We start from the raw sequence: 18,272 nt of genomic DNA on the forward strand, positions 1-18,272 counted from the left end.
ACTTTCTATGTTTGGTCCACAAACATTAAGGGATTGGCCTTATAATTTGTTTATTGTCATGGCGAATGCAAAACGAATTGGATATTAAATACGTTTAAATTCAAATAGCATATCGTTTGGTATCTTCATAATTCTTACAATGACAAATTTCTAGTTTTTAAATTTTCTTTCGAGTATCGTTGCGTGTATTACATTGCCTATGAGTTTTTACACTACCAAATGTGTATTATATCAAATACCTCAACGTCACCATCAAAAACATCATTTATGATGTTCTTAACCACTCCTGATACATCAACTACAACTAATACAATATTAGTGATATCTTAAACAGATGTATCCACGTTACCATCCCGATCATCCATTTTCCAGTCTGCACAATAATTCGAACTATCTTAATAAACATATAAAAATAAATATTATTCAGCATCACAAGAATTTGGCATATATCCAACGAAGAATTTACATCAAAATCATTCTCCAGACGACCTATATCTGAAACAATAGTACTTCCCTCCGCCCATTAAGACATCAGCTAGGGATAATGTATTTTCAAAGTAAGCCCAGAAGCAAAAAAGAGTAAAAACAAAAATATCGACAATGCCTTCAGAAACCCCAATACAACCAATTTAATAATTATTCAATTCCGAAAACAAACATTAACCTTCGAGGAAACAATTGATTTATTTAATCAAATTCAAACGGAACAAAAGACATTATCAGTGCTACACATAAATATACCTCAAATACAACTCAAATACCCTTGATACAACTATTATCCAAAATCCTTTCATTTACATCCAATCGCCTATTAAACTTGATATGTACAAAGTTAAAAATAAACTGACGAAACAGCTCAGAAAACTGAAATGCGAAGATAAAGAACTCGACACGGATAAGTCGAGTGAGATTTCCTAGGAGCTTAACATTTAACTAAAAATTCAATTCAAAGATTCAATTTATTACAATGGAATATAAATGGGATTTATACCCATTATGATATGCTAAAAACTTTAGTCAATAATGTTTTACTGCTATCATTTGTCTTCAAGAAATAAATTTCAAAGATCAACATGTAATAACTTTTCAACTTTTTATAAGAATAGAAACGATAAAAAAACGGGTATGAAGTTATACTTCTATACACGCGTTCGCCGTTAAAAATTTATATAGGAGTCAATCTGCACAATCATTACATATGTAATGCTATAGGTAAGAGAGAGCAGAAAGAGAAAAAGAATTAGTTATATAGGTATATGGTGCATCGTTTGCTGTATATAAACATTTGACCTGTAATAGGAGTATAGTAAATGAAGGATTGTATCAATATTTTAATGAAAATATATATTTTTATTTTTATATATGTATAAAAGGAGTTGAATGCAAAAAAAAATTCTTACACATACTCTGCATTAAAATTCATTGTTTATTTTGTTATTAATATAAAAATTACAATACAATAAATACACTGCAACAGAATTCAATATAATAATACAATATAAATTAAAATGTAATATTCGTAAGTATTTAAAACTGCCAATATACATAACTTACTTTACGAAGATAAAATAAGAAACCAACAACTCGGATTATGTTGTAAATTTTCATTTTATTTTAAAATTTATGTTTTTTGCGTATATTACATATATTTAATAAGATTAACGTGAGGTTTTTAAATATTTCAAAAATAAAAAAGGAAATTTATAATTGGGATATTATATATATATATATATATATATATATATATATATATATATATATATATATATATATATATATATATATATATATCTTTAAGGAATATGACCGTTTAATTTAATATAAAAAAAGTGCACTCGTAAGTGAATGAGATATTTTCGGTCAATTTGGAGATAAAAAAGACAAGAGTTGTGCTACTTTATCTATTTATTGAAGACGTTTCGCCCACTGTTCAATGGGCATCATCAGTTCATCTAAAAGAGTGTTATTAGCGATACATCTAATATGAAAAACAATTAAGTAAATGATCTTACCTTTAAAAGATCTGTAGCATTAAGCTGTTATTATTGTGAAGAAACATCAAAAATTAATCTAATAAATAAATTAGCAAAAACACAGAAACACAGAACGCCGGAAGATTCCCAATTTAAGTAATTTTATATTAATTTTTTTAATTTAACTTTTGAAAACATTGATTGATTCTAAAATCTATCAAAAAAAGTAATTGTCAATTTTGAAATGTTATATTAACACCGCAAGGCTAGGGATCTTGACTGTTATGATCATATCATGCAAAATAAAGTATTTGAAAGCTCGAATGTCAGAACTGACAATCAGCTGGTGAGATTGAAGGAAAAGTTTTGTAGATGCCAACATAAATGTTATGATATAATAAAAGAACTTGAAGAAGAAACCAATAATTTAAAAGTAGAATACGGAAGAATCAATTTTGTAGAATTAGTGCATGGTAAATTTGGCTTAAGTTGCTGATATCAGTTCTCTTATTTAATGCATTAGGTTGTTTCAAAATATGACACATCTCCATAAACTGTCTCTTATTAAGGTTACGTTCTCTACAGAGAATTCTAACATCATCAAAATTCACAGTATGTTTGGTGTTGATTGCATGTTCTGCAAGGGCACCAGTATGTTTAGAAAGTTTAATGTCACTACGATGTGAAGTAAGGCGTCCTTTAAGGGAACGGCCAGTCTGACCAATATAACATGCATCACATTCAGAGCAGGGTATGTGATAGACTACATTAACTTGTTCCAAAAAGGAAAGAGGTGTTTTAATTTTAGAAAACAAGTTCCTGACAGTCTTAGCATTATTGATAGCAATCTTAACCGGGATATTGTTCTGTTTGTACAATTTAATAAGCTTTTCAGTAACATATTATATATATATATATATATATATATATATATATATATATATATAATATTAAATATATATACAAAAGGAACATTTTTATTCTCGAGAGAGGAAGAGAGAGAAAATATATCTTCTGTCTCTCTCTTACTCATTATCTTACATATGTAATGGTTTCACAGATTCACTCTCATGCAAATTTCCAACGCCGACCGTGCGTATAGAAGTATAACTTCAAAAAGCAATTGGTGGAGTCGTAATTTATGTCAATAACACCCTTGAAGCATAAACGATTCCTCTTAAAACAGACATCGACGCTGTAACCATCTCATCTCACCATAATCGACTTAGACCATTTCACAAATACCTATGCCCAGGCTAATGCTAGGAGATTTTAATAGTCACAACCCAATGTGGGGCTTAACAAATTTTATGTTAACAGAAAATTTAACCATTCTTAATAATGGACGACCAACCAGATTTAATGTACATACTGGTACAACATCGGCAATTGATCTATCGATTTGTGGCCTAATTCTTTCAATCGCGTATAAGTAGGATCCTCTACACTGCTTGCATGGCAGCGACCACAACCCAATAAAAATTTCTATATTTTCTGATATTACCTCTGAATACCAAACAGTCCCAAAATGGAACCTTGAAGGCCAATTGAAATAAATACGCTGGCGCTATAAAAAAATATAATCACTAGAACCCATTTTGATAAACGAAACTCACAACATTTTTACTAATGTCAATACATACACGGCAGAAGCAAATGAAAGAAAAATTAAAATATTAAGGAAACACAAACCTCTACCATGATGGAATACAGAATGTCAAAAAGCAATCAAGCAAAATAAAGCATCTGTCAACAGAATGAAAAATTATAACACAACTTACATCATTGATTACAAAAAATGGTGTATATGCTAGAGCTAGATATATAACAAAAACTGCTCGAAAAACTAAATGGAGGAAAGAACAAATTTCTGGAAAAAACAAATTTTATCAAGTACCTTTTATTACTCATAATACTAATGTAAAAACTAAACCCAATGAAATAGCTAAGGCTTTTGCTACATATTTCGAAAAAAACTACAGTAGTAGCAACTATTCCGAAGATATTATACAACACAAAATCGTTAAAGAAAAATAACAGCTCGATTGTGAAAAGAAACAGTCCTTTCAATATCCCTTTAACCTTAGATAAACTTAATTTTGCCCTTAATAGTACAAAAAATTTAGCTCCTGGACCTGATAATCTATCTTTAGCATTCTTGGAAAGATTCCAGACAATGCTAAATGTGTACTTCTAAAAATTTTTAACCGAATATAAATAATATATTTCCAACCTCTTGGAGCTACTCAATAATTATACCTATTCTCAAACCTAACAATGCACGAACTAAAATTATCTGATACAGACCCATCTTACCCACCAATGTAATTTGCAAAGTCATGGAAAAATTGTTAATAAAATATTGCTATGCATATTAGAAGAAAATCAACTGGTTAACGAGCAGAGTAAATTTCGACAAAATGGAACTACCACTGATAATCTTATTAATTTAGAGTCTGAAATTCTTGAATCTTTTGCTAACGAACAGAAAACTATTGCAGTGTTCATAAATATTACAAAAGCATTTGATACAGCATGGCATTACGATATTATCAAATCACTACACATATGGAATATTAAAGTTAATATTATTAACTTCATTTTAAATTTTCTTAAACAACGCAATTCTCAAGTAAGAGTCAACCACTGCATATCTTCAATGATATATCAAGCCAATGGCACCCCTCAAGAGTATGTGATAAGTACAACCATATTTTTTAATTACCATGAATCATATTATACCATCAAACTCTAGCTTGGATCGTGGTAGATTATATACAGATGATCTGGTGTTAGTATCTTAAGGGAAACATATCTCCTCAGTTCAGCGTTGCTTACAAACCGCACTTTACGAACTCGAAAATTGGTCGAAGGAAACAGGATTTATGTTTTCACTCAGCAAATCAAAGAGCTTGTAATTTCCAGAAACGTGATCTGATGAAACCGCAACTAAAGTTATATAACCAAATTCTGAGGTTTTTTTACAAAACATTAGTTTTTTAGGAATGATTTTCAATACGAAACTTACATGGAAACAACACATATTACAAATTGAAAAAAACATGCCAAAATGAAGTCAATGTTATGAAAACTATCTCTAATAAAAACTATAGAGCGGACTATAACTCCTCAATCCTTGTTTATAAAACCCTGATTAGGTCTAATGAATAGATTATGTTTTATAGTATATGTATCTGACAAAGAATCCTTATTACATCACCTTAAAGTTATTCAAACTACGGTAAGAATAGCCACCGGAGTATTCCGGACCAGTCGAATAGAAAGTTTGCTAGCAGAAACTGGGGAGCTACCACTTAAATATAGAAGGATGTACTTAATTTTCACATACGCGTTTGCCGCTAATTCTAATCCGATCAATCCAACTGAAAATGACATATTCATCGATCGTTTTAAATACACTGAAAATAGGCCAGGTAAATAGGCCTTAAGATTAAAGAAGGTGAAACCAAGTACATGGTAGTTATCAAAAATCTAAGACTAGGAATTAGACAAAAATTTCGACAAATGAATACAATTTCGAAGTTTTTCAAGAATTAAAATACTTGGGAGCAGTGATTACACCTGAAAATAATTATGAATATGATGTAGCGGCTAGAATCATGACAGAAAATAGCGACACTACTTAAATCAAAATTGCTGCTCTCAAAGACAACTAAAAAAAGGATATAAAAAATTGTACTTCGCCCCATAGTAACGTATGAAAAAGCGTGAAACAACAAAATGATTAGTCTTATAACGAAAGATCCTCCGGACGGTCTTTGGGTTTGGTAGAGACGAGAAAACAAAAAAAAGGAGACGAAGACATAACCAGAAATTCCAAGCACTCTATGGAGAAGAAAACATACATTAAGGCATATCGGATAAGACGGGCAGGACATGTACTGATATCGAATGATGAAAGACTACTAAATACAACCTTCTGGAAAAGGCCCGATAACAGAAGCTCAGTTGGTCGCTTAAGAAAAAGATGGAAAGATTCAGTAACGAGTGATCTCGTTAGTAATTGTTGAACGTTCATGATAGTTAAATTGGAACATCAAATGAATATGAATGAGATAAACTGAACCATTTAGTATAAATGAATATATCAATGTTGAATTCAAAATACAAGGAAGTGCACGACAAGCTAATTAAACTAACTGACGACAAATTGCTAAACGACTTTTTTACTCAAGATTTTTCCAAGCAATTGCTGGTTATCAGTAATGGCTGTATTCCTGTCGACAAATGGAATCGTTTAATTTTGTTTCCGCCTAATTTTTGCCATTTGTCTCAACCAAGGACAAGCTCATTATTAATGTGTTCTAAAACATCATCACTTAACATAAAAATCATAATTAGTTGAGTGAAAGATTAATTTTAACAGCAAAGAATAAGGATATAAATAAATGACTTAAACTTAATAATTCAAAATAAAAGAAAACTAATAGGGACAATAATACACGCGACGATAGTAAATGGAAAATTTAACGATGAGAAAGTTCTGATTCAGAGAATCCCGATAATACTAACCGAAATACCATTCGTATTTAACCGTAATATTTTATTGTTTTTGTTCTTAATACAGAAAATAATTGTTTCCCTCATAGTCAATTATTGTACGTAGCATGTGGATGTGTAGGCAAACCATCCACTTTGTTCATTCTCGTGCCTGTCAATACAATGAAAAATCATAGTGAAATAGTATATCATAATTCCATTCAAATGATTACTTTGATGCCATGTGAGCTACCTGCTTTTTAAACTTTTATTGAACCTAATTAATTTGCCAGTGTATAGGAATGAAGTCAATCCTCACAATCTTAGGTAAGTTTTTTATTGAAATAGAATTTCTAGGCTACTGGTTTCGAGGTTTACAATATGCGCTTCATCATCAGATTTATCAGGAAATAATTTTAGACAAAAATGTTTATATGCATTTTTTCTGTAGAATAAACCGTTCTCTTAGAAACAACGCTTGAAGCGATCGTCGATTTTGCATGTCAGTTACGCACGCGAAATCAATTTCAGCTCGACGGTAAAAATTCGATATCTTTTGATTCAAGTGACCTATTGACAAAAATCAAGATGCGTTTTAAAGATAAAGAGTTTACCTTATGTATGCAATTTTTGTATTTTGTCGCAAATAAACTCAGATTTTATACAGGTATTAAATAAATAAACGTGGGGCGATTTTTGCCATTTTTTATTATTCTCTCGAGATCAATACAATCTATACCTTTCATTGTCTGGCCACTACGAAGTTTTGATTACTAGAGCCTAACCTTTAAAAGCTATAGCATGAAATTTTAGTTTTGCGTTTTAACAACAAATGTGAGGCATATGAATTTTTTAATTACACTAGTACCTTTTTTAAAAGAACAAAACTACTGCAATAATCTACACCCCAAACTGTCTTTTTAAATGCATTTTCCGTGACGTGTGATCATTTTGTAATGTAAAACATTAAATTCTGCGTTTTTTATTCATATTTCAAATGCCTCATATTTGTTACCACAACTCAAAATTGAAATTTCATGTCATAGGTTTTAAAGATTGATCTCTAAAAATAAAAAGTTTATTACAGCTGGTCAATGAAAGTGATCAATTTTATTGATCTCACGAGAATCGTAAAAAATGGCAAAAGTCGCGCCTCGTTAATTTATTTAACACCTTTATAAAAACTGAGTTTATTTTCGGCAAAATACAAAAACTGCATACGAAAGCTGCACTTTTTGCCTTTAAAACGCATGTTGATTTTCGTCGATAAGACATTTAAAACAGAAGATATCGAATTTTTACCGTCCAGCTGATACAAATTTTATTCAACATTGATTTCGCGCGCGTAACTGACATGGAAAATCGACGGTCGCTTCAAGCGTTGTTTCTAAGAAAACGGTTCATTTTACACAAAAAATGCTTATAAACCTTTTTGTTTAAAATTATCACAGCTACATTTTTTATTTAAAATATATTTTTTTACGGTGTACAGATTCTTGGTAAATCGATGTTTTCATGTTTTTACCCCCCTGCGAGGGTGGTTTTAGGGGGAAGCCCGACGAAGCAAACCACTGTAACGTTAATTAAGTAAAAGAGTTGGTACTATATATACTGTTAAATAAATGATAACTATAAAAATTAATATAGTGAAAGGATTGACGTAATATAAAATACCTTGTATGTATGTGTCTTGAATTTGAAATTATATGTAAAAAGTTAAACAAATTATATGAAAAAATGAAAAAAGATTTACATATCAGATACAAGAAGGCTCTTCTATTCTGTGGAATATTGTAACTCATTAACACCCTCAAGGGACACGTTCATAAGATAAGATATGGAAATATATGATATTATTTTAAATTTTATGTGACCAAGCCATATGTGGGTAGTAGAGAGGTTTTGTCTCCGATGAATTTGGTTCATTTTTGTTGCCTTTGTCCAAAAAGTAATTACTGGAGTAAAATGTTTGCTTTTTTTAAAATTATAAGGACATCACATACATTTAATTTACAACCACAATTTTAAAATCTCATTTAAGCACAAGGATGATCTTATGTTGCTGTTATGTTTAGGAGGTTATGTGGTCATTTTTCCCGCGGTATTTATCTATGGTCCACAAATAGTTGTTTCATGTTGTTGTTTTTTTAGCTTTTAGTTTTTGTTAAAAGAATGTACTATGGCCTGATAATGAGGCACATATTGTAAGCCTCGAATCAGGTAGCCTAGAAATTCTATTTCAATAAAAATCTTACCTAAGATTGTGAGAATTGACTTCTTTCCTATACACTAGTATTATGGACTCACATTGGCAACCTTTTCATCATTTAATTAATTTGATATTAATATAAAAAAGTTAATATACCCCAACTGATAATTAACAGATCATTTATTAATTCTAAGGCGATACGAAGTTTGCTGGGTAGCTAGTTCTATATAAAGAACAAATATGCATGATCAAATTATTTTTTAACGTTGTCAAAATAATCGTCGTTCTAATTTGTGAGGCTGTTATGAAAATATTTTTAATTTTGTGAATTATTAGTTTTTATTTATATAAACTTGTATATAAAATTTAAAAGTATGCGTTAATTTTACTTATGTTTATGACAAAATGAAAAATGGCAAAACTTACCATTGATATAATATTTGTTGAGTTATTCCAAGCGCCTGTAAACAGCTTTTCTTCTGTTCACTAAGATATTTAGAGACGACCAACGATACTTTAAAACACACGAAATCCTAACTACCTGTACCTGTTAAAGTTATAATATCCGTTATTCATTGGAAAGTTTAATCTTATCTTTAGTATTTACTAAAAATAATTATAACTGCAAACAATGGATTTACGTTAGAGAAGGATCAAGAGTTAAGCATGCTTTATGATAGTAGAATTTCAACACTCAACAAAAATTATGTAAGATGAAGGTTAAATTTAATTCAATAGAAATAATAAAATTTTGAATACAATATATGTTATAATCCAGCAAACACTATTAATATCAGCGACATATACTATATACCTCTATAATAATTGAAGAGCGGTGGAGGAGGAAGAGGAGGAATATTATTCCATTTCGCAAAATTTTTCAGAAGAGCAAAGGAAGAAAAAGTAGTGGACGGCCGTGGCTTAGCGGCATGATACTGGCCTCGTAAGCCAGAGCGCACGAATTTGAAACTCGGCACAAACAACGACATTTTCATTTCTAAAAATGATATGAACCGTTCACTGTGCTTCAGAGGGCACGTAAAGCTATCAGTCTCCCTGAGCTACTGTGCATCGACACTAGCTACTTAAAACAGGGTTAAAGGGGCTATTGGCGCCGCAACCTGTCCGAAAGGATTTTTTTCTTGACTGGCTTTACAACTCGAGGTAAGTCTTCGCCACATCCACTATAGCCCTCTATCTTCTATGATATTGCACTTCCATTTCCCATTGTTGTACCCCAATCCTAAATAAATCGACTTCAACATCATGCTTCCATCTTTTTCTGGGACGACCTACTGATCTACAGTCTGGTCTGTCAAAAAAGAATATACATACAGAGTCACCAATTCAACATTGCGGCGCCTTCTCCACTGTTCTGTCAATTCATCTCTTTGAGGTCCAAATATTAGTCTGAGAACCTTCCGTTCAAATACCACCAGCTTATTTATTTCCCGCTGACGTAGAGTATATATGTTTTACTTTCATATGTAATAACTGGGTGAATAATTGACATGTACAGTCTTAATTTAGATTTTATTTTTAGCAGCTTAGATTTTGATTTTTTAGATTTTTTATTTTTAGATTTTGATAGCGATAATAAGTGAGTATATTGCTCTATTCCCTGCAGCTATCCTTGCTGAGACCTGTTTTTCTATGTGGTTGTCATCCTTAATTACCGTCCAAAATATTTAAACTCTTTTACTACTTCGAAGGTTCCGAAGGGATCTTCCCCGCAAAAATGCCATACGATATTATTATTATTATTATAAAAAAAATGTTTTTCTATGAATCTTTAAAAATAAGTTATATAAATATAGATTATTATAATCTTGTTTATATACATATTTTTTTGTGGATGGCAGCCTTTTTTGCCTATTTAATTAGCAGTTCGCAAGACATTGGCACATTCCAGTGTACCAGAAACTATATACGTAATATTCTGTTATTTATAGAAGAACTTTTAAATAATAATAACTTTTAGTTTTTATAATTTGAATTTTAAGTTTGTCCGTAACACTTATGTTGTTATTGTTTGTATTTTGAAAATAAATTAATTTTTAAAAAGCTACTTTTCGAATTCAAAGTTCTAATTGACTCAGTTAGTAGGATATGTGTGGATCGGAAAAAAACATTTACACATCAAGTGATAGAACTTTTTCAGCTTTTGGTGTTTAAACAGCATAGTGCGTACCCACACCGAACCTATGCCCTACAGTGATATCCAATGAGAAGGCTGCTACCTTTCTGAGAAAAGCAAAAGTTCGGAGAGAAGAACCAGGTGCTCCAGATAACTGTAAGAGCCTTTCCTTTATTACATTTGTGAGGAACGATAGATTAATTTTTGAATTTTGAATAAGGAAGATAAGATTAATTTTGATTTTATTTTTATACATTGTTGATACCTTTTTTGATACATTTTTGATACATTTTTAACACATTTTTGATATATTTTTGATACATTTTTTGATACATTTGATGCACAACGAATAGTAGGAAAATCGCCAGGCTGGTTTCAGAGGTGGTAAATCAACAATTTATCAGATTGCAACTCTGAGACCAATTTTAGGAAAAACAGTGGAATATGGCACTGATGCTTATCACATATTTATAGACTATGAAGCAGCCTACGACTTTGTAAATAGAAGAGAAATGTTCAAAGCAATGAAAGAGCTTGGAGTACCAAATCAGTTGGTAAATTTAACAAGACTAAAAAAGTGATATTCTCTTGAAAAAGTTGAATGTGGAATACAAATCCAGGGGAAAATATCTGAACCTTTTAAAACAAATAACGGGCTGCGCCAGAGAGAGACCATCTCTCCTGTATACTGTTTAATCTGGCTCTGAAAAAAGTAATACGTATGTCATAAATCACAACCACCGGTTCAATATATAACAAAACAGTGCAAATCCTTGCATATGCTGATGATATCAATATTGTCGGAAGAATGGAAAACGCTGTACGAGTGGCGTATGTAGCACTAAAAGAATCCTCTACAAAAATGGGTTTAATAATAAACACTAACAAAATGAAGTACATGAAAATAAGCACGCAACCACAAATCCCATGAACACTTGTTATGGAAAAGGGCGTCATCGAAGCAGTGAAAGACTACCTTCTTCTTGCAGTACCGTCTCCTATCGGAGGTTGGCTACCATCACAGCAATCTTTACTTTGTTGGCTGCAGCTCTGAACAACTGTATTGAACTGCACCCATACCACTCCCTTAAATTTCGCAACCAGGAAATCCTCCTACGTCCCACATTTCTCTTTCCCGAGATTTTTCCTTGGATTATGAGTCTAAGCAGAGAGTACTTTTCTCCTCTCGTTATGTGGCCCAGATATTCCAGTTTTTTCGTTTGTATGGTTTTTATGACTTCGCATTCCTTCCCCATCTTCAACAGAACATCTTGATTTGTTACTCTTTCTGTCCATGGCATTTTCCACATTCTCCTGTAACACTACATCTCGAATGCCTCAATGTTTTTGATGTTTATCTTTTTCAGTGTTCAGGCTTCCATGCCGTACAGCAGAACGGAGAAAACATAGCACCTTAACATTCTCGTTCTTAAGTTTATATTTATGTCCCGGCTGCATAGGAACTTTTTCATTTTGACAAACGATTGTCTCGCTATCTCTATTCGCCTCTTGATTTCTCTTGTCTGGTCATTAGTATCAGTGAAGCAAACCCCTAAATATTTGTAGGACGTAACTCTTTCAACTGGCTGATTGTTTATGGTTAAATTCACATTGGTGTATAGCTTCTGTGTTACAATCATAAATTTAGTCTTTTTGATGTTCAGTTTTAGACCATACTTTTTGGTATGGGTGTTTATGTTTTCCATCAAAAACTAAACTTGCTAGATTATCTGTTACTATTAGCGTGTCATCAGCGTATCGTATATTGTTAATTAACTCTCCGTTAATGTTCATACCAATGTTTTGCTCTAGGAGCGCTTCCTGATATATTGTCGACGAATCTCAATTTCTTCGGTTAACTCATTATCAACTTTGATTTTTGCTGTTTGTCCCCAGTACAACCTGGATATGATGTTGCGACTGTCGATGTTTTTGCTTCTTAGGATTTCATACAGATGTTGGTGTCTGACTTTATCGAAGGCCTTCTCAAAATCTATGAAACCTACGTAGAGGTCTTGGTTTACATCCAAACATCTTTGCATTAACACACTCAGACCAAACAAAGCTTCCCGTGTTCTCAGTCCACCTCTGAATCCAAACTGTGTGGCGCTTATGTCCTCTTCTAATTTATTAAATATTCTTTTGTGAATTATTTTTAAAAATACTTTTAGTGTGTGGCTCATCAATGCTATAGTTCTGTGGTCTGAACACTCTCTGGCATTATTCGTCTTTAGGATTGTGACAAAAGTAGAGGAGAGCCATTTCTTTGGTATGATACCTGTTCTATATATTGTGTTAAAGAGGTTAACCATTATTTCAAGTGCGTCGTCGTCTATTAGTTTCAACAATTCTACAGGAATTTCATCATTATTGCTCATTAACACTGAAAATAATACTACCGCAGATATCAGACGCAGTTTACATCTGCGGCCTAATCTTCTTCTAAAACCGTCAATTATATAGAGAAAGACAACCGTGAAACTCTACAAAATAGTAATACGCTCAATACTAACATATGGTTTAGAGTTCTGTAGTCTTAAAAATGATGAAAACCTATTAGAATATTTCGAAAGAAAAGTACTAAGGCGAATCTATGCAGCGGTAAATGACAGTATAGTGTGAAGAAGACGATATAATTTTAAACTTCATAGAATATGCCAGAAACCAGATATCGTCAAATATATTACGATAGTACGTCTGAGGTGGATAGAACATATAATGCTGATGGAACAAAATTACCCAGCTAGAAAAACGGTCTTTGATAGACTCATTGGTCAGAGAAGAATAGGAAAACCCAGAACAAGGTTCCTTGATAACATAAATTAAGACATGAGAAATAAGAGAATACGTGCTTGGCGGAGGAAATCGATGGATAGTTACGACTGGAGACAAATTCTTGAGGAGGGTAGGACCCACGAAAGGTTGTAAAGCCAGAATGATGAAGACGCTAGTTTTAAAGATCTGTATCAGACATATTTTCTTGACACTATTTAAATAATTTCTCTTTTTTATTTTTTCATTAACCTCGTTTGACTGTCACCAGGTATCTTTATTCTCAAACCTCTTTCGTGAGGGTTTTCCAAGTATTTCAACAGCAGTATCTTTAATAATACTAGCCATATTCCTCCAAATTGTATTAAGAATTCTTTTTATGTTTCAGCAATTTTTTTACTATTTTATTCTAAATAACCCTTATTTATTATTTTTTAATATCTAATACTTGATTTTTCATTGTTTCATCAGTATACATTTTGCTCCAAGCTGTTTAAATACAATAATTTTAACGAACGAATTCGTTCGTTCGTTTGTGTTCGCTTTGATTTAAATGCAACTTTATACATACACAAATTAAAATTTTTCTTAAAGCTTTACAAATAAAGATAAAAAAATAATACTTATGGCAAAATATATTTGTGTCACTTCCGGAGGTAAGTTAAAGTTGCAGTTAAATGTAGTTTCAGATACTTGTTGACTTCCTGTACTTGTTTGGATGTTTGGATGTAGCTAGTTTTTAGTTGCTTCTTGATGTAAGCTTCATCATGGTAGCAGCGAAATTACTTTGGTTTGCTATATGATATGCACCACGTGGTTTGGGAGTCATACCAAAAAGGGCGACAAGAAAAACTCCAGCTAAAAGGAAAAAATTAAAACAAGAAACCTTGTGTAAGTAACAGCATAAATTTTAATGATAATGCCTTACCATGAGATTTTACAGAATAAAAATTAGCAATTGGCACATACAATAAATTAATATAATTAATATTAAAATAAATTTATACATATACCATTAATAAAGTTGAAAAAACGTGGCTTAGAGGTTAGATATAAAAACAAGTAAAAACTAGGAAATTATAAAAAGAAACTCAATATTGGTGAAATTTAATATAAATAAATTATTAACTTAATATTTGCAATACTCTCCCCAATTTATTTAAATAATATAAATGAATTTTGGAACTAAAACACCAAAACACCATTTTAAATAGATAAAAGATAAAAAATTTCTGCATTTCGCTTCTGCATTTTCAAGTAAAACTTAACATGAGAGCTCGCAAGTTATAATGGCTAACAGACAAATAAACTTTGTATCGACTTGGACTAGATACGGAGTATGAATACGGGGTATATACCAAGAGTAAATGAAAATGGAATAGTAAATGGAATTAGACAGAATATTTAGTAGTAGTAGTAGTAGTAGTACTGGGCCACATACTTCAGAACGATAAATACTCTCTTCTGCACGTCATGATGCAAAGAAGAGTAGTGGGAAGAAAGAAAAAATCTTGGCTGGGGAATATCAGAGATTGGACTAACCTCAGTGTTTAACAGATATTTCACGTTACAAATGATAGAAAAGCGTTTAAAGTCGTGATCGCCAACCTTCGTTAGAAGACGACACAATAAGAAGAACATTAATACACATATAATTATCTATAACGTTGTTGTTTACACAGCTCATTTTCAACTTTTTTGTTTAGTTTATAAAATTATTTATATAAAAGTGAACTTATTTACAACGTAAATACCACATGCGCACGAGCAACTTTGTTACATTTTCCTCTTTTACGATATGATACTTATACACAACCACCCAAAAAATCAGTACCTAGACTTACCTAGATGTGCCTAAAATACAATAAATTGTACATCATAAACATGTTTTGACTTGTACTACGTACGAATTCTTTCTCTTGGTAACAGCCTGAATACTCTCTTAATTCTTAAAATCTTAATCTTCCATATTAAGTCTAAATAAATCATAAGGTGTAATTGTGAATGGCTTACTTTGTGGTATTTACGATAATAATTTTGTTATACAGTTTCTGAATTTAAAATACGATTAGCTAAGTAAATATTGTAAATATTTCTGCATAAATTGTTAAATTTCTTTCTTTCTGTTGTACAGAGTGGACCTTGTCTCCTGGAGTATGTTAATTTCATTATAAATCATTCGACAGTCGTCACTTATGGGTTTTGATAATGACAAATATGATAACGACAATAATGCTCGAGCTATCTAGTGCCCAAGGTGGACCACGAGTTTTATGCTATTTTCATTTGAAATAAAATATTAATATAATAATAAAAATTATTATTATTTTTCATTGAAATACGTCGAAGGTAATTAAAACTTATTAACTTATTACTTAAAAGGTTTTTGAATATTATGACTGCAATGCTCCTCGAGCTACCTGGTGTCCAGGGTGAATATCGTCTTCTGAAGTCTTATGTTATTTTCATTCGAAATCAGTTAAAAGACATTACTCGGGGGTTTTTAAGTTACTTGAAAACGAATATTGTGGCAGTTTTAATCTTTGAGCTACCTAGAGTCCAGTGAGGTCGTCGTCTCCTGAAGTCTTGTGTTATTTTTATTCAAAATTAGTCAAAAGTCACTACTCGGGGTTGCCTATTACAAATATTACAACGGCAATGATTTCCAAAGTATCTAGTGTCCAGCGTGGACCTCGTCTTCTGAATTTTTTTTAATTTTTAATTTGTTAATTGCGATTTTTATGGACATGACCAGGAGGCGAGGTAAGTCATTATGGCACCAGATACATTTGAGACCAACACCATCGTAATATTCATTTTCAACAATCCCATAAACCTCCCAGTAATGACTTTTGACTGAGTTCAAATAAAAATAACATAAAACTCCAGGAAAAGACGGCCACCTCCAACAGATGAGCCTCAAGAACCATCGCCGTCATAATATTCGTATTCAGCTACCTCGAAAACATCCGAGTAATGACTTTTGACTGATTTCGAATAAAAATAATATAAAACTCTAAAAGAACAGGTCTACCTTAGGCACTAAGTAACTCGAAGATCATCGTCGTTATCATATTCGAGTTCAGTGACGTCGAAAACTCACCGCATAATTACTGTAGACTGATTTAGAATGAAATTGACACATTTTAGGGACGAAGTCCATCCTGAGCACCAGGTAGTTCGAGGAGCATAGTCGTTATCATATTTGTACTCATCGACTTGAAAAACACTAGAGTAAGAAAAAATCAAACTCATTCCTGTCGATATTTTCTCAAATGCAAATTTTTCATTGTCTATGTACTATGGAAATGCATTTTCCTTATGCAGAAAATGCAATTTTTATTTAACCACCATGAATTTTGTTCACAAACTTTCCTGATACTTTACCGAATCCAATGCAAAAGGTTGCACAGCGAGTGGATCTTGCTGTGGAAAATTGGTAGGTTTAGTGCTTCATTTCTTCGCATACCTTAAAATACCTGCGAATACCTTGAAAAAAACCAGGTGTAATAATTGGCCATTGAAGTGCAGTACTGGCCCTGTTACTTTCCTTGTATACCGTAGGCCAAAGAGATAACAGACTACCCTGCTATACTCCCAAAGCTACACTAGCGGTATAAAGAGAGACAATTATGTTCCAGAGTGCCAGATTTGATATTATTTTGATCTATTTTCCTGAAAATCACCTTTTAATTTTTTGTTTATTTTTGTCTGTATTACTTTCTTTATATCTACTCATGATTTTTCTCTTTCACTTGTTTGTTTCCTCTTCCTTCCTCGATTCTGCATCAAATTTGTTAATTTACTTTCAGAATTTTTATTTCATCCTCAAAAATTGTTAAACTAAATAGCATACACTTTTAGTCTCAATCTGCAGATTCTTTCAGATATGGACTAGAACTTTACTACAAAACTTTTTAACCGATGCCTCATTAGAGAACCCGGTCACAGCATTCTATCTTTTCCGCTGCTATTCTAAAAGCTGTAGTTGTCTAGAATTGTTACACTACTTACCTTTTGTTTCGTCTCCTGCATTACTCGAAATCCAGCTTATATTGCGTCATCAGGAATACAATGTATTTTAGGGCTTCTGAATTAAACTTACTTCCCGTATTCGAATATTTTGTTCATCTTATACATAGTTCGCTGGCGGATTGAACTTCCTTCTGTGCTGTTCCATCTCTATAGTCTAACATATATTGCAATCTTTCGAAACCCCTTTGTACTGATTATTAACTTAATCTCTAGCCTCGTGCGTTTTGCCCTAATTTCTCCACAAATTTTCATATTTTCTTTTGTGATAAGGTTAAATCATCGGTAATTTAAATTTTCGTCTAAAATCCTTTAATTTTATCTTGTTTTACAATACCTTCACATCCTTTAGTTTTCTACTTGCAACAGACATGTTTTGTTTCTTATCTTTAGGGCTGATTCAATTTCTACTTGTATCTTAATTTTTCTCTTTCCCAGATCTCTGCCCTGTTTTAGAAGGTTGAATTCAACGGATAATTTTCTTGTCTGTTGATTCGATGGGAGTATCTAATTGTTACATGTACAACGACGCGCCAATAATTTTTGACTTATTTTACTTATACAACTATTATCTATTTGATTTAGTTTCCAAAGTTTTTCTTGAGTCTTTCTCATCCAGATGCCTTTGTCCAGCCAGAAATTTGAATTT

General features: G+C 31.9%; 1 protein-coding gene across 2 annotated transcripts in view; it reads right to left on the reverse strand.

The window, feature by feature from the left end:
• LOC140441348 (uncharacterized transporter YutK-like) overlaps positions 1 to 9,356 on the reverse strand; it is a 110,924-nt gene extending 101,568 nt beyond the window's left edge. Inside the window, exon 1 of one of the 2 annotated variants that reach the window (XM_072532011.1) lies at positions 9,109 to 9,355. In XM_072532011.1, the coding sequence (XP_072388112.1) occupies positions 9,109 to 9,111 (3 nt within the window). In that variant the 5' untranslated portion in view covers positions 9,112 to 9,355. Of the gene's footprint in view, positions 1 to 9,108 lie in introns of both variants that reach the window. The other variant, XM_072532012.1, reaches the window with a different exon arrangement.
• Positions 9,357 to 18,272: the final 8,916 nt, after the last annotated feature.

This window comes from Diabrotica undecimpunctata, chromosome 5 (assembly GCF_040954645.1).
Source record: "Diabrotica undecimpunctata isolate CICGRU chromosome 5, icDiaUnde3, whole genome shotgun sequence".
In the NCBI taxonomy this organism is placed as follows: Eukaryota; Metazoa; Arthropoda; class Insecta; order Coleoptera; family Chrysomelidae; genus Diabrotica; species Diabrotica undecimpunctata.